This window comes from Pollicipes pollicipes, unplaced genomic scaffold (genome assembly GCF_011947565.3).
Source record: "Pollicipes pollicipes isolate AB1234 unplaced genomic scaffold, Ppol_2.1 Scaffold_4295;HRSCAF=5057_pilon_pilon_pilon, whole genome shotgun sequence".
NCBI classification, from domain to species: domain Eukaryota; kingdom Metazoa; phylum Arthropoda; class Thecostraca; order Pollicipedomorpha; family Pollicipedidae; genus Pollicipes; species Pollicipes pollicipes.
The window spans coordinates 22,829,265-22,852,279 of NW_023596461.1; the positions used below are offsets into that span (position 1 = coordinate 22,829,265).

Here is a 23,015-nt window from a genome sequence, read left to right on the forward strand (position 1 = left end):
TAGATCTTTCAACGTGGAGGCACTCGCATCATCACTCGCGTGGCGCCCAGAAGAACCAATCTGGCACCTTGTTGGTGCACTTTTGTTGTTCCCTCGTGCTGCTAGCGCCACCACGAGCCACACCGCGCGTGCGTGCCGTCTCCTCACCCGCTGCTGCCACCACACCTCCTCACACGTCCCGGACCTGTCGTGCCCGACCACCGTCGCTGCCCGCTGCCGGTGAGCTAAGCCGGCTTCGCCCCCACCGCTGCGGCGACTTTTCCCAGCCCTTCCCAGCCAAGGTCAGCAACTCTGCCAGCACTGCCGGACCGCTAGCCGGCGCCTCGGCCGCCGCAGCCGGCTCCGCTCGCGGCGAGACCCACCGCACGCGGCACACGTGCGGCCCGCGACGGGTCGCACCGGCTACTGGGGCCCGGCGGGGCGCGTGGTAAGGTGGGAGGTGAAACTGGCCGGCCGGCCGCGGCCCGGGACGTCGGCGGGGTCGGTCGGCCCGGCCGGATCAGCCTGCCGCCGCCGGCCGGCCATATTTGCCGAACGGCCGGAACCGGGGCCGGCTCAGCGGTGGCCCGCTTCATGCAGGTATGTACGCGCGGGAGAGCTACGCTCGCCGGGGAAGACTGGAGTTTGGTTGCTTAACCTCGGTTTATGACCCTGTCGTCAGACTGGAACACGTGGAATACAGATGATGTTAGGTAATGGCAGGCGCTGTGGTGCAGCTGCCGACAGTTCGAAGGCATTCAGGAAGATAAGCTATCAGATGCGTACTCGCCGGACAGCGGCAGGGGTGTTTTGACACGCATAGGCCAAATATTCTGTCCATGCCCCAATAATAACGAAATAAGGAGGCCGTGCTTAGAATGCGGAGTTACCGAAATACGTAGTGCTTGTGGGCTAATTACACAGGGCGTTGTTCGGATTCGTTGCAAAACACGCAGGCGCTGTGCTAACTCACAATGCAGAGACCGCGCAGAGAACCGCGCTGCGCAATGCGGTGAAGTTAACGCGTTCGAGTGCAGCATGCAGAGACAAGTGGGTGCCGATTTCAAACAAACGTTGCAATGCGCGAAAAAAGCATGCCACAAAATCCGCCGTGTCACACTTGTCTTATCAGGACTGAGAGCACTGCACAATGTGAAATGTTTCAGATGCCCAGCGCCTATCATTTTCATAATGCATGATGCTGCATCCTATCGTTAGATCCACTTGCAACACGTTCCGAATATGTCTTTCGCTGGACGGCAGATGGTGAGGTTTCCCTGACTTGATCAGCAAGGACGTGCCTTATCGCGTCTCACTTGGAATGTGCACGGCGTGCCGACCCCGCCACTGGTACGCCCTCTGAAGCACGCGATCACTGGTGCGTGCTCTGAAGCAGAGGGACACTGGTACGTCCTCTGAAGCAGAGGGACACTGGTGCGTCCTCTGAAGCAGGACACTGGTACGTCTTCTGAAGCAGAGGGACACTGGTACGTCCTCTGAAGCAGAGGGTCACTGGTGCGTCCTCTGAAGCAGAGGGACTTTGGAACGTCCTCTGAAGCAGAGGGCCGCTGGTACGTCCTCTAAAACAGAGGGTCACTGGTACGCCCTCTGAAGCACACGACCACTGGTACGTCCTCTGAAGCACACGGCCTCTGATACGTCCTCTGAAGCACACGACCACTGGTGCGTGCTCTGAAGCAGAGGGTCACTGGTGCGCCCTCCGAAGCACACGACCACTGGTGCGTGCTCTGAAGCAGAGGGTCACTGGTGCGCCCTCTGAAGCACACGACCACTGGTGCGTCCTCTGAAGCAGATGGACTCTGGAACGTCCTCTGAAGCAAAAGGACACCGGTATGTCTTCTGAAACAGAGGGCCGCTGGTGCGTCCTCTTAAGCAGAGGGACACTGGCGCGTCCTCTGAAGGGCATGGCCACTGGTACAGGATCGCTGCAAAACTTGGTGCGGCAGGACGAAACGCAATAATGGTTTGGGACAGGGGTGAGATAGAGAAGAGCAGAAGGTCGTGATGGCACCAGATGTTTCAGTTGGACACCCAGTTAACTGAAAAGGACTTGGCCCACCCTTAAAATTCAATTGCTCCCCAGGCTCGGGCTGCTGTTTGCCTTGGAAAGTGTTATCTAAAAGTGAGAATGGCTCCCACCCAAAATGGTCAGGGTCTACTTAACAGCCAAAGGACCCTAGACGCTCAGAATTCCGAGATAGTCGAAGATCACAAGACAGCCAAAGGTTCCCAAAATGGTCATGGGATACGAAGGTGTCCAACAGCGTACGAAACTGTCGAGTTGACCCTGGACGCGTTGGTGCTGAAGCGATCGAACGACCTCCATACAAAAGGACCCGCAAAAGCTCTAGACATCGAGATTCTTATAGAGTTTTAACTGGTGCAACGAGTTAGGGGCAGTGAAGTGAACGGTAAATGTCGAGAACACAAATCGGTTTTCCCGAAACCAACAAGAGGCAAGTGATAACTGATAAGGCACGGTGGGGTCTTTGCCGGCACCGAAGACGGTGACTGGGCCCCACCGCGCTTGAACCGAACGTTGACATTTGCCATTCGAAACTGACCGAGGGCCCTGCACGTTTGGGGCTTCCGATACCTCAAAAGCTGTTCAATAATCAGGAGCTTTGAGATGATCAAGCACCGAAAGGTTCCTGGGGGTCACACCCTTGTGAAGAGGTCAATGTGGTCAATGCGCAGCCAAGGGGCTCTGCAGGTTGAGCGACCCCGGGTCAGTCGGGACCGATGGACAGACGGCCAGTAGAGATGAGCGGATGTGATAGAAGGGACGTGGCGGGTCCAGCCACGGACCACCTAAATTACCATACTAGTCAAACATAAGCCATTCGGTGACGCAAGACAGGAGCTGTGATCCAGAGCCAATCGACGGTCCAAGTTTGACCGAACGCATCCCAGGTCCGAACCCAGCGGACTGGGCCAGCCATGGCCGGCCGTCGGCTGGATTAAGGCCGTCCGGGCGCCGCCGACAGACAACGAAAGCTGGTTCTGTCACCGCGCCAGGGCTGTGACGGCTATCAGCAGACTGCAAAGGCTAGGTTACGGTTAGGAGTGGTCAGACCGCTTTTCGTTTTCGGCGGTTTTTGGCCTTGCTCAGGCCACTTGCACTGAGCGGAGCACGACGGATGGGGAAGCCGATATGCCGCCGGAGCGGGGACAGACGATGGTGGCAGCGGCCGCGTGCCGGCAAGAGCCGGAGCGGGAACGGACGGCGGTGGCAGCGGTCGCGTGCCGGCAGGAGCCGGAGCGGGAACTGACGACGGAGGCAGCGGCTCCGTGCCTACAGGGGCCGGAGCGGGGACGGACAAGGGTGGCAGCGGCCGCGTGCCGGCAGGAGCCGGAGCGGAACTGACGACGGAGGCAGCGGCTCCGTGCCGACAGGAGCCGGAGTGCGGCTGGACGATGGTGGCAGCGGCCGCGTGCCGGCAAGAGCCGGAGCGCGGACGGACGACGGTGGCAGCGGCCGCGTGCCGACAGGAGCCGGAGCGGGAACGGACGACGGTGGCAGCGGCCGCGTGCCGGCAGGAGTTTCCCGGAAGCCGTGTGCAGTGCGCGCAAGCTCAATGTTGGAGACGTGGCGATGCACGTAATGGGGAAGATAGAAACTGACTTTGTTGCGAGATAAATCAATGGAACCCTTTGCAGGGCACGCACATCTGTTAAGACAATGTACGCATCTTTGTATTTGTGGCTCATACCTTGCCCGTGTTATGTAAGCCTTTAAAAATTCTATAAGGAGATGCTTGCCTTTAGTTTTCCTTATTCTGGCGTGCAACTGGTTTGCGTCATCTCTCGCATTTCAGTGAGCTAAGCTGATCATATGAAAGTCAAGTCCTCTCAGAAATCAAGGCGGTTTATCGCTTGGCCTTGGCGCCCGCATGCAGCAAAGTACCAGTCAGTACATGGTTGTCAGGGCCTTGGGTTAGCGATGGCAAGGGAGTTAAAAATACATACCGTCCCCGGCTCGCGACCTCCGCCCACTGTGTGGAAGATGTCAGTGTGGGGTGATCAGTTAAGTCAATGACTTGGGCTTTGCATATTTCAAATATGCATTTAATAAGACCGGTTACATAAGCAGTTAATTCCGCGCGTAGCGGGCTGACAAAGCCGTCCATGGCCTAGACAAGCCCGACAGCATCCCGCGGTGGCTGGGCTCGGTCCGACTGCGGCCGTCAGCCGGCCAAAAAGAGATGCCGGGCTCGGCCCGAGCGCGGCCGCCGGTCGGCCATACAGGGATGCTGGGCTCGGCCCGACCACGGCCGCCGGCCGGCCATACAGGGATGCCGGGCTCGGCCCGACCACGGCCGCCGGCCTGCCATACAGGGATGCCGGGCTCGACCCGACCGCGGCCGCCGGCCTGCCATACACGGATGCCGGGCTCGGCCCGACCGCGGCCGCCGTCCGGCCATACACGGATGCCGGGCTCGGCCCGACCACGGCCGCCGGCCACGGCGGTACAGGGATGCCGGTGCCGAGCGGGCGTTTGCAGCCTTCTGCAGCCAGCCCAGATGGGGCCGAGGTTCACGGAAGGCCCACCCCGCCACCCCGCGCCAGGCGAGTCGGCACAGCGCGGCACAAGGGCCGGGCTGGGTCGGCCGGTGTCCGCCCACGGCCACCGGACGCCCGAGGGCGGGTCAACGGCCGGGCGGCGACGGGCATCTCTCGTGTGCTCCGCCTCTGCGGCGCTGACGCCTGACTAAGCACAGCCAGCACATGTGATTTGTTGGGCGCGAGCAGAATGAAGCTGGACAGCAATGAGTCGGAACGGGGTGTGATAACGGCGCACGCGGCGAATCAAAGGTTTGACTTGGTGAGGCCGGCGAGAAGGGGTGCAAACGTAGAAGGCGCACGCAGGGGAGCTATCGAGACACTTCTCCGTCATCAACGGTGCTATAATGCAAATTGCGTCGTCCGCAGCCCTACCGTGCCACCCCTCATGAAAAACACGCTAGGGAGATTTCGGTAATACCTACCGTTCGGTGACCCGATCGAGAAAGCCATCCATGAGGTGTTGTAAATGTAAGGCCTTGGGCCAATGTTGACGGTCTACTAGGCGTAACTTTCCCAGCACGCCATGCAACTACGTGTAGACAATCACGACAAAGTAGACATTCATGTCTGACATGCCAAAACTGAGTTCGATCCCACCAAGTCCACAATGCCGCTCTTGAGCTAATGGGCCTTCTCCCCAGCTGATAGGGCTTGACCTATCTCTGCGGACGTCGTGTTTGGCGTGACCTCGTAAGGCGCTCCGGCGGCTGACTCGGAGATATCGAAAGGCCGGGCGTGCCCCGCCCTAGTCGAGATCAGCCATGTCTTCCGGGCCGTCGGGCTGCATTAACAGCGAGTTCACGAGGTACAGCCTCTGTTCATCTCGCAGTGAAGGGAAGAAATTCTTTAAAACATAAGTCACGACAGATGGCAGGGATCGTGGTCCCTTTGCTTCTTGATCTTTTCCTCTTAGAGATAGTTTTTTCCTATGTAACCAGGAGTGACCTTGAGCCACTGGTCTTTCGGCATTATCGTGAACTCATAATCGACGCTGCATGATCGATGCAAGCTCTTATGCTGATGGCTATCGACTTCTAGCATACCAGGAACACGATCAATTTCGAGTTCACTTGCGCCGCCGTAACTCATGCAAGCCTTCAGTATTTGCAAAAGCGCGTTGTACAGGCGACCAATACGGCCGCACGCTTATAAATTAATGCTCTCCGTCACCAACAACCGATAAAGATTCGTGGCAAGCAATGACGAAAATATCTGCCTGTATTGCGCTCTTTGGTGGACTGAGATCGGTTCCAAGCATTCCTAGGCCGCTCATTTCAAAACTTTCTGCTGGTTGGGGCGAGATCCACTTGTTTTCTACCTCGTTTGAAAGGGGTGTGAACAGACAAGGTAAGCGAACACAGCGATGCAAAGTAACGTGTCCTAACGGTACTTTCAGTAAATGAAAACTGGTTTTATTCGGTATCATCTGAACTTGTAACAGGCAAGGAAGTGTTCCTTGACGGGGTTAACAATGCCGAAGTCCAGAACATAAAACCAGGGTTGTTGTCCATCAGGTGCCCGGGGTCCTCCGTGTACGTCACGTACATGGCAGTACGTCATATGCCAGTAGGCCGATGGTCTCATCCTCCACGAGAAATTCAGACAGTGAATACGTAGAACACGGTGACAGCCGGTGGTACAAACCGCGACGCAAAAACAGAGCGGCGGCTAAGACATCGCCCATGACGTTTCGCCGGAAGTGAAAGAGTGGAGCTATTGTGCAGTACGGCGGCGACGAAAGCCAGGTCCGCGGCAGGTGGCGGTGGTATCGCTTTTCGCATTGCTAGGCGTTGCTGACTGCGATGGGTGACCGTCGTCACATGCAGCATGCCGAACTTGTGCCAGACTTTGGATTGAGTCCGAGTCGACTCCCGAACCAACCATTCTTTCGGAGTGTCACAGGGTAATTTAGTTCTTTGTACTTCCGCTACGTCAGAGTGGGCATCGCTTCCACTGATTCGTCGGTGCGTCTACTCGAATGTAAATGCCTGTAATAGGATGCTTGGCTAGCCTGCCCGTTTTTATACACTAAATGGCTACTCAGGCACTGTTGTCACGTAGTGAAAACACATGCCTGATGTGGGCTTGAATCACGCCGACAGCTTGGATTATTTCCTAAGTTGCTGCAATGGAAATCCACTTCGCGGGCGAGGCCGCTGGCACTGAGCCGCGAACCCTTAGTCGGAATCCCCGTTGGTCCCCAGCTATCTGTGCTGTTCGGAGTTGGCGACAGAGCGCACCTCATGAGCTATGGGCCAGCGTCCGGACTTTCTCCACTGGAGCGAGTTGGGGACGTATGTGGTCCACAGTCATATTTACCGCTGCGCAACGGAAGTTTAACGCTGCTGAGAACCACCGACAGGCGGAACTTCCAGGTGAGATAGTTGGATTTGCTTCCTTTTTAATTTTACTCGTGGTTCATTGTTTCGCAATTTGCTCTGACTTGACAGAGCGAAGGCGTTCATGTTAAAATGCTTGCGACTCCAAATCAAACTCGAGCAGATGGATGACGCGCATGTTGTGGTCCATAAATCGGAGATCGAGTCTAGATGGCCTGTATTGCACGACCCACATCTCAAACAGTCCACTTGTACATATACATCCACTTGAGCAATGTCGTTCTAGCCGAGGACAAACGACCATGCACAAACATGCACTTAAAAATTCAAAAAGGGATGGAGAGCAACATGTGTTGCACCAATCCTCTGCAGGCTACCAGCTGCCAAACTGCCTATCGCAATCCAGGGTAGTCGGCTCAGCACCACGGCTCAATGCTCTCAACTCAATCAGCAAAAACAATAGTGGACCACCAGCCTCAATCACAGGAGGCCGGAGGAACCGCCACTTCACACCAGCTATCCGTCCGTCAGCAGCTCCCCGCAGACCTCCTGCAGCTCGCCCCAAACCTCCACAAGCTCATTCCCGCGCCGCCAACGCCCACTCCCTGCAGCGCGGTCGGCCCTCAGCAGCGGCGGCGGTCCGCCCGGCGGCCGGCGTCAGTGGTCGGACGCGGCGCCGCCGCCGGTCGCCGCCAGCCGGCCGACGCGGGAGTCCTCCGGCCGGCGGCGCGCCACCCGCCGCGGCTCGAGCGGCACGGCCGCCAGCTCGCCGCCGACGCCCCGCTGCACTGCCGCGAACTCGAACACGCCCGTGCCGGAGAAGTGGCTGTCACGCTCCAGCAGGTACAGCGCCAGCTGCAGCACGTGTGGTTCAGGCACGGAGCCAGCGTCAGCCGCCGCGCGCACCGCCGCCAGTACGCGGCTGCACGGGTACAGGCACAGCTGGAGCGCGTGACGCACCTGCTCCGCCGAGAAGCCGGCCTCCAGCAGCGCCTCGGTGCTCCGCGACACACTGGCGAGCGGCACCGAGCGCCAGAACGGGTGTAGACGCAGCTGGTGGCGGATGGAGCCGCGCGGCGCCGCCAGCCGCTTGCTCAGGTAGGTGACCATGTCGACGCCGCCGCTGTTGTCCTCGCCCGTGCTGACGTGGCGCCGAAAGTTCGGATAGAACGTGCTGAGCATATGCACGCTGACGCAGCGCATGTTGATGGATTGCATGTAGTTAAGCCGGCCCAGCGTGCGTTGGAAGGAGAACACCATGCTGAGGAAGTTCTTGTTGTGCCGCATCGCCCACAGCTCCGGTATCTGGCGGAGAGGCGGCCGGCGGCGCGCCATTAGACGGCTGGTCGCGGTCAGCATCATCAGTACATACTCCGAGAAAATTTATGTACGGTTCGAATTTTCCTAAAAGAGCAGAGCGACAAATGTTGATTGACGCGATGAAGCATACAAACAACACAGAACACAGGGCCGGCCTAGCCGTTGGATTGTGCCGGAGCCGACGGCCTCTCCAAGCTTTTCTTACAACTGGCATACGAGTATCCCGAACATCACCGGCAAAATGGTCGGACTTTTGGGCTGCCCTGCAAAAATCGTCGCCCTCCCACCTCCATTCTGGCACGTGACACACAAGCCCCCTGTGATGTACAGTATTGTTGCCGTCAAACAATCTGTCATCACGCGTTCTTAATCGCTTACACCAAAACCGTAAAGAGTGTACTCGTAACGGGCGAAATCAAGCTTGATCGGCACAGACCTCTCACAACCGATTTTAGAAAATGTATGTGCTCATGTTGTATACGTTGTTACATGCGTTCCTTTGTGTTGATCGGCGTGCATGGGGGTTTGTGTCTTCATCTGACTTGGATTACTGATACGCGACGTGGAGTGGAAGCGGCCCGACAGCCGTGTGAACTCGCAACGACACCGCTAAAACTACCGCACGCCAAAAGCCCATAGGGTGCCGGTAGTATAGTGGTTAAGCTGCGTGTTTGTCGAACGGTGTGACTCACCTCCGACATCAGAGCGAGCCACTGTCGGACGGTGTGACTCACCTCCGACATCAGAGCAGCCGCTGTCGGACGGTGTGACTCACCTCGGACATCAGAGCAGCCGCTTTCGGACGGTGCGACTCACCTCGGACATCAGAGCGAGCCACTGTCGGACGGTGTGACTCACCTCCGACATCAGAGCGAGCCACTGTCGGACGGTGTGACTCACCTCCGACATCAGAGCAGCCGCTGTCGGACGGTGTGACTCACCTCGGACATCAGAGCAGCCGCTTTCGGACGGTGTGACTCACCTCGGACATCAGAGCGAGCCACTGTCGGACGGTGTGACTCACCTCCGACATCAGAGCAGCCGCTGTCGGACGGTGTGACTCACCTCGGACATCAGAGCCGCCGCTGTCGGACGATGTGACTCACCTCGGACATCAGAGCCGCCGCTTTCGGACGGTGTGACTCACCTCGGACATCAGAGCGAGCCGCTGTCGTACGATATGACTCACCCTGGACATCACAGCGAGCCACTGTCGGACGGTGTGACCCACCTCGGACATCAGTGCGAGCCGCTGTCGGACGTTGTGACTCACCTCGGACATCAGAGCGAGCCGCTGCCGAACGGTGTCGGCCGACAGCGAGAACAACTCGGCGCCGTTCATCACCATCTTCTCCGAGAAGCCGTGCTCGTTCAGGCACCTGGCGGAAGCAGGCTGAGCGACTGACAACAGGCGGGATGAGCCCAGGAGACTGGCACGCGCAGGCATACAGTGCTCACCAAGAACAAGCGCGCACGACATCAACAGGTCATGAGAATTCAAAACATAAGTTCGAAACACAATAATGGTGCTATACTACGTGTTGCACATTGGCTGGATGTATATGTTCACTAAGCATTCATTCGGTCATCTTGCAGATATACGGAATGAACGTGCACACCTTTTACCCGACTGAAAATGCCTGGCACCGTTTTTCGACAGGCGTGTGCATCACAAGGCGAAAGCCCATAGAAAACCGAGACAATCGCCTACAAAGAGCGCACTTGACAACACCACCACATACGAATCCAAAGGGTAACCATTACAGCCTCGGCCCCGCCGCCCCTCCCGGACGGATGCCCTTGCCCCCCCCCCCCTCCCTCCCGACCTCGCCGCCCGGCGCACCTGATGATTTGCACAGTGTTGTGCCAGGGCATGTAGGCGATGCGCGGCACACGGTGTATCATCTCGCGGATGTCGGTGCTGGCCACGGTCGGGCAGTTCTTCAGCAGCGCTTCCAGCTGCTCCGGGTGCGTGTTCAGCAAGTACGGGTTCCGGATGATCTGCCCGGGGCGGGGGGACGGAAGGAGGGCAGTGTCAGAGAGAACCACGGTATCTATGGTCACTGTTTCATGGATGTGGAATTTCTACAATCAATGTCGCTGCTCGTGCTTTGCCATGGCATTGGCAGTCAAATAAGACCACAGCTATCGTCGTGCGACAAACATACTTGTTGTTGAGGAAAACGTTAGACAGCATTTATCTGGGTCACAGTGTTTTAAAAAGCTGCCGCACACCACAGTACATTTTTTGTACTGATTTACCCGTGTTCTCCCATGGAAATCTCGCAACGTTCGCATTTGCATACAGAGGAGGGTTGGCATGGTCAAATACTAGTTGCCTATGGGATACTTTTCGGCAGAAAATGAGCATGATAGCGATTCAGAGAAATTCGCTACATTTCATTGACCCAGTATTTTCTTGTTTTGCCAATAATCATTGGGGGAGGGACAGAAAAACATTGAGGGGCTCATCAATATTGGGGGTCAGCCCCCCCCCCCCCCCCTAGAGCACAAAGTGCCGCCACAGGATGGGAGCCTTACTGATGCAGTCACGCCTGAACAATTAGCCATCTGCCCACAGCAACCACGACACCTGTTTCAGCACAGGCCACCGCCGCCAACCCCACGGCAGACCACTATCCTCGCGCGTGTCGCCGGACATGTTGGCATTGACCGCCCTCGGCTCCCCTCCGACTCCCGCCGCTGACGCACCTTCTCGGCGCTGAAGTTCTGCTGCTCCAGCTGGCAAAGGATGCCGGCGGTAAGCCGCAGACTCTTGTGCCGGTTGCGCGGGTAGCGCTCCACCATCACCCGGGCCGTCTGCTCGTCGCAGTCCAGTCTCTGGCAGAGGAAGCGCCGGAACACGGCCAGGCGCACGTCCATCAGCGGCCGCGAGCTGACATTGCCCAGGGAGTGTCTGCCAGAGCAAGGCCGCAGGCGTCACGCTCGGCGGGCGGAGACGTCGTCCGGCGACGGCGAGGGTCAGCAGCGCACACCGCGGTCAACGGAGGGGAGAAAACGTCTTCCACACACAGGCTTGGCCAAAAGACGCCGCAGAGCTCGTCGTGGCAGCATCATAGAGACAAAACCGGTCGCGTATTTGACGTATAAAATACGGGGTTTGCGTGTCAGGCGCATGGTGGCCACGCAAGAGCGTACGCAAACATGAACGCTTAATAGCGCCTGAAACGAATTCTTCCTTGAAATCATTTGCATTGTCGTCACGCTATGTCAGAAGTGAAGAGGACCCAATTTACCTCAAAACTCATGCCTGACCACCAATAACACGGGACTTGGCACCGTTTTCCTTGTTCCACACACAGGCGGAAGGGATGCCCGGGTCCTGTCCCAGCTGACCTGATGTCGTCGGCTGACGTCATCTCCACCGAGTCGCAGAGCGTCTGAACGATGTCATGGTCCGGAGGAATGGCGCCGTGGCTCTCCAGCGCGAACAGGAAGGCTCGGTTCAGCCGCAGGTACCTGCCGGCGCCGGGCGTCAGCGGGGCACGCGCGGGTAGCCGGCCCGGCCCGGCGCGCCGGCCAACGGCGCCCCAGGGCAGCCAGACGGCTGACGGCGCTGGCTCCGGGACGCCGTGGCCGCAGTGTTCCGTCAGCCTGCAGCTCCACCGACGGTACAAAGAGCAAGTGCAGGCAACGCAACGGCGAAGCGCAAGAACGGCCGCATCACGTCCGTTATTGATGGATTACGCCGCCGCTGCGCGCTAGAGGCAGGCTCGAGCAGGTACATCACTCAAGCGACGCTCCTAGGAAGGCCCAGAGACAAAGGCCGCTCGAATGCTGGACTATTATCGATAAACGGTTCCCTCCCAGGGACCAAGCGCAGGCCCAAAGAGGGTTCATCGTTGACGCTGCGGGGCAAGCGCGGGCAAAGGCGAGGCCGCAATGAGCAATCACGGGCAGCGCGGTCTATTGCTTATCGGCGGGGTGCTGACCCGTGACGCCGGTTACCGCCACCAGTCGCCATGGCGTGGCGTGGCCTCCGCTTGGGACCGGTGCGTTGGCCGACAGGGCATACAGTCAGTGGATCACACGTTTGGGTGTGGGTTTGGAGCGTGACCGCGATGAAACGGCGAGCAATGAAGTGCACTCCCCCGCCCCCTACAACGAGGACACTAAGTCGGCGAGTCCATCACGTCTATCACGGGCGGCCCGCTATGGACCGGCACGGCGGGGTCGCCGTGTCGCCGGCGGGCGTACCACCGCAGGCCCGATGACGGGGACCCTCCAGCGGTCAACGGCGGCCTCTCACTGCGCCAGTGGTGGCCGTTTGCTGGATCATTGTTGTAACGGCTACATCAAGTAGCAGACGAATGTCGACAAAGCAGCCTGTCGTATCTCGCGGCACAAATCAATGCAGTGCTACTCACCCCGCCAGACTGGACACGCCGACTTTTATTCCGCATTCCTCCAGAATGTGCTTGTGGTGATCGAGAGACATTGTTGTGCCCTTCAGGACTTGCGGAAAACGGGTCACGTTCTCCACGTTCAAATTCCATTTCTGAAGAAAATGAAGACGATGCTTAGCATGGCTATGACCAAAACGGCCCCGGCTGACACGTGAACAAGCTTTAATCAGCTTTCTGCGTTGACGAGTAGTTGACGTAACACGACCGACATTGCAAAAGTCGAAAACAGGTTCCATGTACAAAACACTTGACACGGGTACATCAGTTGTTCAAGTCATCAATGGCAGACACAAACAATTCAGAGAGGGAGGTTAACCATGATCCATTAAAGGCAAACCAACAGTAAATTGTCACAGTTTACCTTAAGAAGCTGAAGAACTGATAAAATCTCATCCTCTTCATTATCTCTCTTTTCTTCTTGCCTCCTGATAATAACTTTTGCACATTTTCTGCTGATTCCTGGAGTGATACATATTTCATGAGAGCCATGTTTGGGAGCAATCACAAAAAATAAATGTTGCCATCAAAATAGCACAGAATGACATAATTTACATATCACCTCCAAATTTCCAACCAATCTCATGACATACTTAAAATGTATTAACAGAAATTCTTACCAAATAATCTCTGAAGCCGGTGTATGGCCACTATAGGATACCCGCCTGCAGCTGCTTGAGGCATACTGGAGCCAGGTTCTTGAACAAAAAGCATTATCAATCATGTGCAAGGCTGGCATTGGACCATCAGCCATGAGAAAACCAAAGGAGAAACCATGTACACACTTAGGTGCAGCGTGGTGCAACTGCCTTCAGTAACAGCAGCCTAGGAGATGCACTATTCTATGGAAATATTAAAATAGTATAAAGGCTTCCTATTTTGAAACTATGTAGCTATTACACTGTTGCACTGTGTACACATCAATCATCCAAAATTAGCATATCATGTCACTTGCTTGATTTAAATTTCAACTAACTCACCAATGATTTGATTCATTTCTGACTCTCAGAAGCCCACTGAGAGCTGAAGATACTGATTGCAGTATCATTCAGGTACAAGTACCTATGCTACAAACAGGCAGCCACCACCATGCCTAACCCAAATTTATGGTGCCTCTGAATGGTAGCCTAGTGCCTCCAAAGCAGATGGTGTCACCAGATCATACCAGATGTCTGATAATCTTTATCTAGTGACAAATGTTGGACATTGTAAAGGCCAAGGCTACTCATTAGATGGATGAACAGCCAACATTTAATCAAAAATTCAAAGCAGCAAAAAGACTAACCATCAATAAATAAATGCCAGGATTTGAATCCAGAAATTGGCAAACTGACAAATATCATTTAAACTGACACAGGCAGCAAGCTGACCTGCTCTCTGTGCAGGGTTATATCTCATATACTAACCCTAATCCCTGCTTGCCTACTTAACAACCAAGGCCCACCTCAGGAGTACAGAATGTGTTCCTGACTAGGCATCTGCCATATAATGCCTCCTTTAGCATGGATGTTACAAATCTCAGGAGCAATGTTCCCATCAAAGCAGACATAGAGCAGGTAACAAGTCTTATCAATGCAAACCTGGATAAGATATGTATCAGAACAGTTGGTTGCAAAACTACTAACCCCAATATGATTACCATAACCTAGTGCTCTTCATAAATTTGTTGTACAGACAAAAAACATAGATATAGGTGAGCAGCATCTAGTTTTTCTTTCAGTATGGGACACATCAAACCAAACATGCCAATTACTCTCCTTGAAACCTGGTTTGTCATGCAACAAAATGCTATGCAAATCTCTAAACACAAATTGTGAAAAGTGCAGGGAACTCAGAAAGTTTTACCATTATTAGCCATGACAATACTTGGCAGCTGCCGCCTCCTATTGTGTCAATTTAGCGAACTGCAGCCTGCAGGGTTAGCGATGGTGCTCAGCTGTCACTCAATTTTTGTACATCAAACTGACATTATATTGCCAAACCAAACAGAAGCATTATTAAGCATATTTCACTCCTTGAGTTATAGCATAACATATGCATTTTACCACACAAGTTAAACATTTCTGGCACAGGATGAACACAGTTTGAATGAAAAAAATACACTGTTAGTAGCCTAACACATTAGCAATAACAAATTTTGTCAGTTCCTGTTCTTTGCATATACTGATAATCTAGGTACATAATACACCCAGCAAAGCAAGGTAGATTTTGATACAATCTCCTTAAGCCAGAACCCCAACCTGCAAAAAAGACATCCATTGTGCTGAACACATATAATGGTAAATAAATTCCATGCTGTTGTATGCCTAACTATGGCTAGATCACATTCCTGTACATTTTTAAATTACTTCACCACAAATAATATTTTGGGTAATCTGATGAAGATTTATTTCTCAGCATCATAACTCCTTAAAACATTGGCTCTATGAATGGAAACTAGTGGCACCATGCCCCAAATTCTAAGGGCCACAGAATCTTTCAGTGTGCTGAAATTTCCACAGTGATGTCCCCACTGATCTGAATTGGTGTACATGTACTTTTTGCAAGGCACTCTGAGCAAAGCCTTGCAGTGAGATACACCATCTGATTTGGGGAAGATAATCAACTTTGTATGCAGGGATGATTGAATTAGAGTATTGAGGGTTCACAATGTGATTCATGAATTGTATGCCAGTTAAAATCAGAGAAAATGAACAAATATGCTGACAAATTGTATTTAATGGGTAAGTCAGGTAAATAAAATAAGCCTAAGTGGAGCATCTTACTTCCTCATTTGGGAAAGGATTCTGCTGGTCCCAGACATATCACTGACACGTCACCACGGTTTGCAACTAGTCAAATGTCAATGGCTGTTCGTGCCACTTCTTTCAAGTAAGGGCACGGCAGAGATCAACTTTATCTCGGACAACTTCTGACATTTTCTGACCTGTTCACGAAAAATAGCCACACTCACATACCATTACAACGTTGGCAAGATGCTTCTCAGTTAGCACTTATAAAAATCGGCGCACGCACAATTGTAATTAATTGTGTTTTCGAGCACAGGCACATTCGATGGCAAAAAAGACAACCCATTAAATGTGTTTACTGCGCAGCAAACGTCGCTTCACACTATGTGGCAGCTTTATGCAGGTTGAAAAGTTTAGACGTACCAACGAGATTTTTTAGCATGAATCAAACCAAGAGTCAAAAGTTTCAAACCATTTGCGCAGCGAGGAGCCGGCGGCGAGGAAGGAGGCTGGCTCCCGTGCGTCGGCATGTTTGTTTGTTATAGTGCCTTGTCAGATTCACGTGCATTCATCGGCTGCAGGCTGTGAGGCAGCCGGATGCTCATTGAACCATCCAGATTTTATAACGTCAAGTGGTCGAAACGTACCAAACCGCAACATCCAGCGTTCAAAACGTCCAAAATTCGTCAAATAGCTCTTGGGTAGGAAAGATTCACAACATCCAGGCTCACAACAACCAGAATCGTAGCATCCCAAGTTCATAACATCCAGCTTACATACCATCCAGGCATCCAGCGTTTATGGACGTCCAGCATGAAGAGAGCAGTGCTGCCCCTGTTCAGTTTTAAGCTTGATTATCATCTGATAGAGTGATACTGTGGTAAATTTTGCTCCACCATGCCGATAGGTACTGTCATCCAATACAGTGTCGTCCAACTGATGCCACTGGGCATGGATATGGGCACCATTAATTGTTTGCCCACGCGAGCTTAGCCCCGCCACCATGTGTTCCGTAGCAGACGTAGACGTAGTATTGAAGAATTATAAAATTTGATCTCCGGCTCGTGGCCTCCATTTCTGGTATCTCGGCAGTAGCCGCGCGATGCTCGTGACAGGCTCTTGTCGGTTTACTTGGGCAGCGTTCGATCTGTCCTCAGCACGTTTGTCAGCACCAATCAGGGCCCAGTATTCGGTCTACGTCACGTCACGTGACCTGAAAGTCACGTGGTCTGCGACGTCACGCGCAAGCTGACGATGGCGTTGACGATGATGATGATGATGATGAGGCACGGCGGCTGGCGTTTTTTATTGTTGGCTGTAGATGAAATCCTTCGCGTTCTTTGGCTCTCCTACTTGCTTTTTTTGTATTGCTGTTGTTTCCTGAATAATTTCTTATTGAGTTGATGACTTGAAAACATGTCACTTGTGAGAAATCCACTCGCGGTTGTCATGATGGCGCATATTTCAGGGGCACCGCTTATTGGAAAAAGTTCTCTGAGAGTTAAGCTTGGCGCAGCTATGTTACTTCAATGATTGCTGTTCTTACGTCCATGTTTTGGTAATGAAATACGATCGGAAACGAAGCGCGCCAAGGGACCGGATGATAGACACGTGATGCATGGTGATTCAGTGTTAAAACGCATCACCGTCGCGTCGTCGCCCAAATGCACCACCGATCTGGATAAACGTTACTAGACAGACTTTTGCTTCGCAGCTGTGTCCATATCAGAGGGGTATTATTGCGAGCGTTCTTGGGAGTTGAGAGATGTGTACTGGCGGTATGCTGCGGGTGCTCTGACCTCCCCGAGTGTACCTGGCGGAGGCTATCGCGTGACCTGTCATTTTTTACCCTACGATTGCCTCTCATAACTGGTAAAATCATTGAGAGTTCGAGTCATTTCCGAGATCACAGCCTCCCTTGCAGATGGCAAACTACAGCGTTCACCGCAGCACGCACCATTCCCTCTCCCGTAAAATTGCGGTGTCAAGAGCCGAGTGAGTGCGGTTTCAGCGGCCTGTCACATTCCAGATCGCACTCATCTTCCGCGAGATCACGATTAACGAGTATTGGGGCACCATTTGCTCAGCGGATTCATCGTCACTAGTAACAGATCGGCCGAAGGCCGGCAGGTCCCACTTGCTCCTCAAGCCAGTTAGGCAGGGTTAATCGGGCATTCTACACACCCTAGTCTGGCGTTCTCTGGCTCTTGCGAGCGGGCCTAGATTTCGCCGCAGACCACGATACTCTTCAAAAAATTGTCGCTTTCTTGCCATGAACCAGCCAAATGAGGGACCAGGATGGTACAGCGGCGCTCTTTGTGTCCACACTTGAAACAGAAACAAGCTGCCGTTTGTTTGGAATACCACCTATGAAGCGACTTGACACAATCAAAATATTATCAAACTGAGGTGAGATTTCGAACTTGCGGCTTTCGGACAAATCACCAGGATGCATTAAGCCAAACGTCTTTTGCCGGGCTACTTTTTATTGTCGCGTCGATTGCCCATGTCTTTTTGCGCCATTTAAGAAACCCAAAATGCCTAAAGTCGAGCTGCAATATGCTACCATACTCTTTGCCAACGTCACCGTATTTCGCACACCCCTTTCGCCCGACCCCAAAGAACGTTCCACGAGAGCCAAGGTCTCTAACGTTTCTCTCCGCCCTGATCCGTGTTACCGCTACACTCATGTCCGTATCCGCACAGGTGTGCAGCATTGCAAAGCTCGGCTGACAATACAAAGTGCAGCATAAGAAGTGCGGATATTTCTCCGAAAAGGTTTAAGTCCAAGTAGCGCACTGTTTCATGTATCAGCTGGTACAACTACTCGAGATGCTCTTCCGACTCTGAGCCGTATCGTGCTTGATTCGTGCCGCACACCCCACCAAACGAGCCATCGGCATTCAAAGGGATAAAGCAATGCCGTTTGAAACAAAACGTTTAACAATGCAATTACTTTTATTGAAGCAGCACAGAATACAGCCTGGCACAGACTGACATGCATGAGCTGATCCTGAACATGCGTGCAGTCTGAAGGAACGGCTCATGCACCACCAAACGAGCACTCGCCGAGAGACAAAACTGACGGCCAACGGGCAACAGCACGTGCCCCAACCGATGCGCGTCGCAACAACAGGCAAAAAGGCCCCTTTACAACTCCTCCCTGGCCCCAGAAAACGTAATTACGTCACTGATACAGGCGCTCGACAAAATCACTCGTTCAACTATCATGGTACCAAACAATCGTCAAACCCGTGCTCTGCATTGTGAAGACAAATCGCTCTGGGACCGTTCGCCAAAGTCTGGTGCGAACTGACGACGGGTGAGCAGCGGCGGTGCACTGAGGCGGAGACCAGACTAGTCTGTCGAGCAGATGCTTGCCACGCACATGCTGCCAGGCGCTTCCCTTAACGTCCTGACGTCCGTGACGTCATGACCCCGCCACCGGCCACGGCGAATGCCGTTCTCCCAGAGAGCGAAGCGACTCGGCGCGGCCGCCTGACCGCTCACCAGTTGAACAGCTGCAGCTGGCCGGGCGGCGACGGTACGCGCCCCATGCGTACGATCGCGTTCAGCTGCTGCTCCAGTCGCACCAGCGGGCCGCCGCAGCCGGGCGGGGTGGCCTGGCGCACGCGTGCCAGGTACCGGCCGTACGCGAGGCGCACCAGCTTGAAAAACTGCGCCCCGTAGGCGGCGGCGAGCGCCGCACCGGCTACCTCCAGCAGGTCGTGCAGCAGCGAGGCGGTGATGTCGGCGCGCGGCTCGAGGTTGACGAGCGAGGCGAGCCAGCGCCAGGCGAGGCGCAGGCCGAGCGGGCGCGCGGCGGCGCCGGCGGCGCGCGGCGGACGCGCCGTCAGCACCGCCGCGTACAGGCGCGCCACGCCCGACATCCGCTTCAGGAACTTGTCTTGGCGCTCCACCACGCCGTCCACGTAGTCGTAGCCCAGCTTGCGGTAGTAGGCCTCGTCCGAATCGCCGTCCAGCTGCGGCGGGTACATCGGCACCAGGTACGGGCAGCGCGCCTGGCAGTGGGCCAGCGTCAGCTCCGCCAGCTCCGGGAACTCGAGTGTCAGCGCGCACAGCACTGCCGCCAGCGCGAACGCCGCCTCCGGCTTGCTGGACACCACGTCCTCCCCCTGGCGCACAAACTTCTTGGCGACAAGATCGAGGCAAAACTGGACGCCACGCGGGTGGGCGGCGGCCGTGACCCGGCCCTGGCCGGACACCGTCACCGGTTCCCCGCGCAGAAGCGCGCGCAGCTTCTCCAGCTTGTCGCGCAGGTGGGCCGTCGACACCGGCGAGATGGCGTTGATCGGCGTGTTGACCGCCTTCTGGCAGTCAAACTTGAACTTCTTCAGGCTCGGGTCGGCCAGCAAGTCAGCGAAACCGGCCTGGAACTGCGTCAGTTTTGCGCGCAAGCCATCACACCAAAGCAGATTGTCCTCTTGCACGAAATCGGAAACTGCTGTTTCCGTCGCCGGCGACGGCGACTCGGTCTCCACGGCGGCGACCTCCGGTGATGGCGGCGGCGGCGGTGCCGCGGGCGCCACCGGCGGTTCGGACTCAGCCTTGGCTGCCGTGTCAGCCGCCGCCGCCGCCGCCGCGTTGATCGTCTCAATGCGGCTGGAGACCAGCTCAGCGAGCTGAACGGCCTCGGCCACCAGCGCCTCGGCGTCGGAAGGCCGCAGCGCCGTCGTCGGCTCCGTCACCAGCGTGTCCATGCGCGCCATCAGCTTTTTCAGCTGGTCCATCTGGGCGGCGGCAGGGCTAGCTTGCAGACCGGCACGGTTCCGACAGCCACGGATGTCAGCCACCACCTGGGCAATCACGGCACCCATCTGTTTCTGCGCAGCCAACATCTGGTCCACCAGGGCGCGCTCGCGGGCGGCGCGCCGGCGCTCTTCCTCCTCGTCGGCACGCTGCTGCTCCGCGGCCGCCTGCACGCGCTCACTTAGATCCTTGGCGCGCCGCTGCTGCAGCTGCTGGATGCGCTCGTGCGCCTCATGCAGCTCCCAGTCGCTTTGCTGGCGCTCCAGGCGGCGCTGCTCGCGCTGCCGCTGGTCGCGCTGGCGCAGCTCGTCCGCCAGCTGCTGTCGGCGCTTCTGGTGCTGGCGGTGCAGCCGCTCTAGCGCCACCTCGGCGGCCGCCAGCCGGTCGCGCGCCAGCGCCTTAGCCTCCTGCAGGTGGCGCCGCTTCTCCTCGTGCAGCAGCCGATCGTAGGCGCGGGGCGTGAGCGGCGCCGGCGAGCCCTCTGACCGCGGCGCGCTGGTGGCCGGTCCTCCGTTCGGTGAGCTGGCGACACGAGGCGTCATGCCCGAGGACCGCTCCGCGAGGCCCGCGGGTCGGTCCGCGCTTTTAGGGCTCGGGCCGGCGGTCTGATCCGCACTGGCGTTGGCGGCGGTCTGGTCTGCGCTGCCGTCGGCGGCGGTCTGGTCTGCGTTGCCGTCGGCGGCGGTGTTGTTCGCGCTACCGTTGGCGGCGGTTGGCGAGGCGCGCGGTAAGAGCAGCGAGTCCTCGGACGAGTCGAACGAGAGGCCGAAGCTGGGTGGCGACGTATAGCTGTCGGGCGAGGCGAGTCGCACCTGCATCGAGTCCATGTCGGTGTGGATCTCGCCGATGACGTCCTGCAGCGACTGAGGGCTCAGCTGGCGCCGGTCGTAGCGGAGGCGGCCGCGCGGCGTGCGCTGCAGCTGCTCCGCCACGCTCATCCTGCGGCACACGGCAGTCCCCAACTGCCAGCCGGGAACCGGCGCAGCGGTGTCAGCGCCGGCGGAGGCGGACGCGATAGCGCCAGTCACTACTCGCGGACACATTCAGCAATGGGCCACTTCACATAGATCTAAGGGTGTATAATTTCAGTGTAACACAGGCCCATATAGTACCTTAAAAAGCCGACGAAAACGTCTCAGGGATATTGTAGGACACAGCTAGAAGACCTCAAAAACTGATGCATTTGAGCCACCTCCACCGTGCTCCAACCTAAGCGCCCCCTCGCCGTCCTGCCCATGCAACACCACTAGCCAAATGTTTTGAGGCATTGCTCGCCTCTTGAGCCCACCTCATCGCTTCCACAGTGCACCAGACAAAGGTTTTCCTTCACACTCCCCCCTGATCCCTGATCACAAACTTAATCAGCAGCTCACAGATTTGAATGACCTGTAGAGTTTAAAACTTTTTGAGTCTCCTAACTTGTCTGCTTTGTAGTCACATTGCTGCTGTTGTCACAGTAGCACGCCTAACAGAGACCAGCTTGCTGATCGGACACCCCTTTTACGTGGATAAAAATGACAAAGACAATGGCCCACTGAACACTATTGCACCAGCTTACAACGTGCTCAGTCTGTATGACGCTCTCCAAAAGGCTAAAATATGCTTTTTGGGTTAAGCCACATGTTTCTAGAACATGTTTTCTTCTGGTTGTCTGTTGGCCACAGTCATGTTTCCAGAGGTCTCAGGTGTTACAGGGCAAATATATGTAATGCAGGCCTCCATTAATCATGTCTATCGGGATAACTTTAAACTTTATAAGCTTCCAGCACTCTATTTGATGGTCAAGGATTGATTCAACTCAAGAGGCAGCCCAATCATTTCCAACCCCCACCCCCCCACCCATACAACTTTTACTGGGGAGTTGGTTAAAGAACACCTACTTTAGGTAAATAAAAGTTGATGAGTTTTGAAAGCAAGGACACTTTTTGGGGATTTAGCAACCAGGCCAACATTGCTCTCTCCCTGAAGCAGCATACTGGATCTACCCTAGTTCATGCTCAGCCCCATTCTAAGGTCTCAGGCTTGTTTGATCTTGTGAGTACCAAGTCAGTTGCTTTCAAATATTGGATGTGGTGGCAAGCTCCTGGTGAAAAACACATGCAGGCATCATGGAAGGTGTTTTTGTTTGTCATGGTGACTCATTGATCAATGTGATAGTTTCTTGCTTCTAATGCATATCCATTTGGGCATACATACAATGCTATCACCCTAAAACCAGCAGTCAGCTATGTGCTTAGCAATACTGGTCCCACACACCCCTAAAATGTATACAAAAACTGGCAATTTTGTGGTTTTGGGGGAGACAAATGGTAGCATCATGAGGCCCAAAACATCTTGGAAAGATGTCCTTTGCAGACCTTTAAATTGTTAGGTTACCAAGTGTTAGGCATTTCTTACTTATCACAATTGTAAATAACATAAAAAGGCCAGCAGCGACCTCTAATCTGTAGATGAATTGTGCTCCAGGCAATTAAGAACAAAGCAATCATAACCTGCTACAACAAATTCAAATGATCTTGTTATCTACCGTTAATCCGTTGTTATAGGTTAATCTACCGTGGCCACTACCTTCGTTTTTCAAACACCGTCGCACGGCACCGCCACCACTGCCCCACGTCTCGCAATCGCCAGCATTTCAGGATATAGCCTTGCCCGCGTTGTTGCCGTGTGACGACTGTGTGACATCACTGGGAGTCACTTTGTAAGCGGCCTGCGACGGGCACTGAGCAGGTGTGTATCTCAGCTGCTGGATGCCTTGGATATGATATCCAGCTGCTGCTGGATATCTCCTGATTTCAATGGACACATTATTGTGCCGCATGCATCATACAAATCATTCACCAAGGGTATAGAAGCGAGCAACTATT

The 23,015-nt window shown here is 55.0% G+C and overlaps 2 protein-coding genes across 2 annotated transcripts; both read right to left on the bottom strand.

The window, feature by feature from the left end:
* Positions 1 to 5,311: 5,311 nt before the first annotated feature.
* LOC119097314 (transcription termination factor 5, mitochondrial) lies at positions 5,312 to 15,702 on the bottom strand. Its single transcript, XM_037220361.1, has 10 exons — positions 15,607 to 15,702; positions 13,270 to 13,347; positions 13,014 to 13,111; positions 12,614 to 12,744; positions 11,583 to 11,705; positions 10,938 to 11,142; positions 10,069 to 10,226; positions 9,499 to 9,604; positions 7,668 to 8,210; positions 5,312 to 5,347 (listed from the first exon to the last, which is right to left on the bottom strand). Exons 2-10 carry the CDS (start codon positions 13,331 to 13,333, stop codon positions 5,312 to 5,314), a joined length of 1,464 nt encoding a protein of 487 aa, XP_037076256.1. The 5' UTR covers positions 13,334 to 13,347; positions 15,607 to 15,702.
* A 2,621-nt stretch (positions 15,703 to 18,323) lies between these two features.
* LOC119096583 (nucleoporin GLE1) lies at positions 18,324 to 22,733 on the bottom strand. Its single transcript, XM_037219486.1, has 2 exons — positions 22,717 to 22,733; positions 18,324 to 21,087 (listed from the first exon to the last, which is right to left on the bottom strand). Exon 2 carries the CDS (start codon positions 21,084 to 21,086, stop codon positions 18,885 to 18,887), a length of 2,202 nt encoding a protein of 733 aa, XP_037075381.1. The 5' UTR covers position 21,087; positions 22,717 to 22,733; the 3' UTR covers positions 18,324 to 18,884.
* Positions 22,734 to 23,015: the final 282 nt, after the last annotated feature.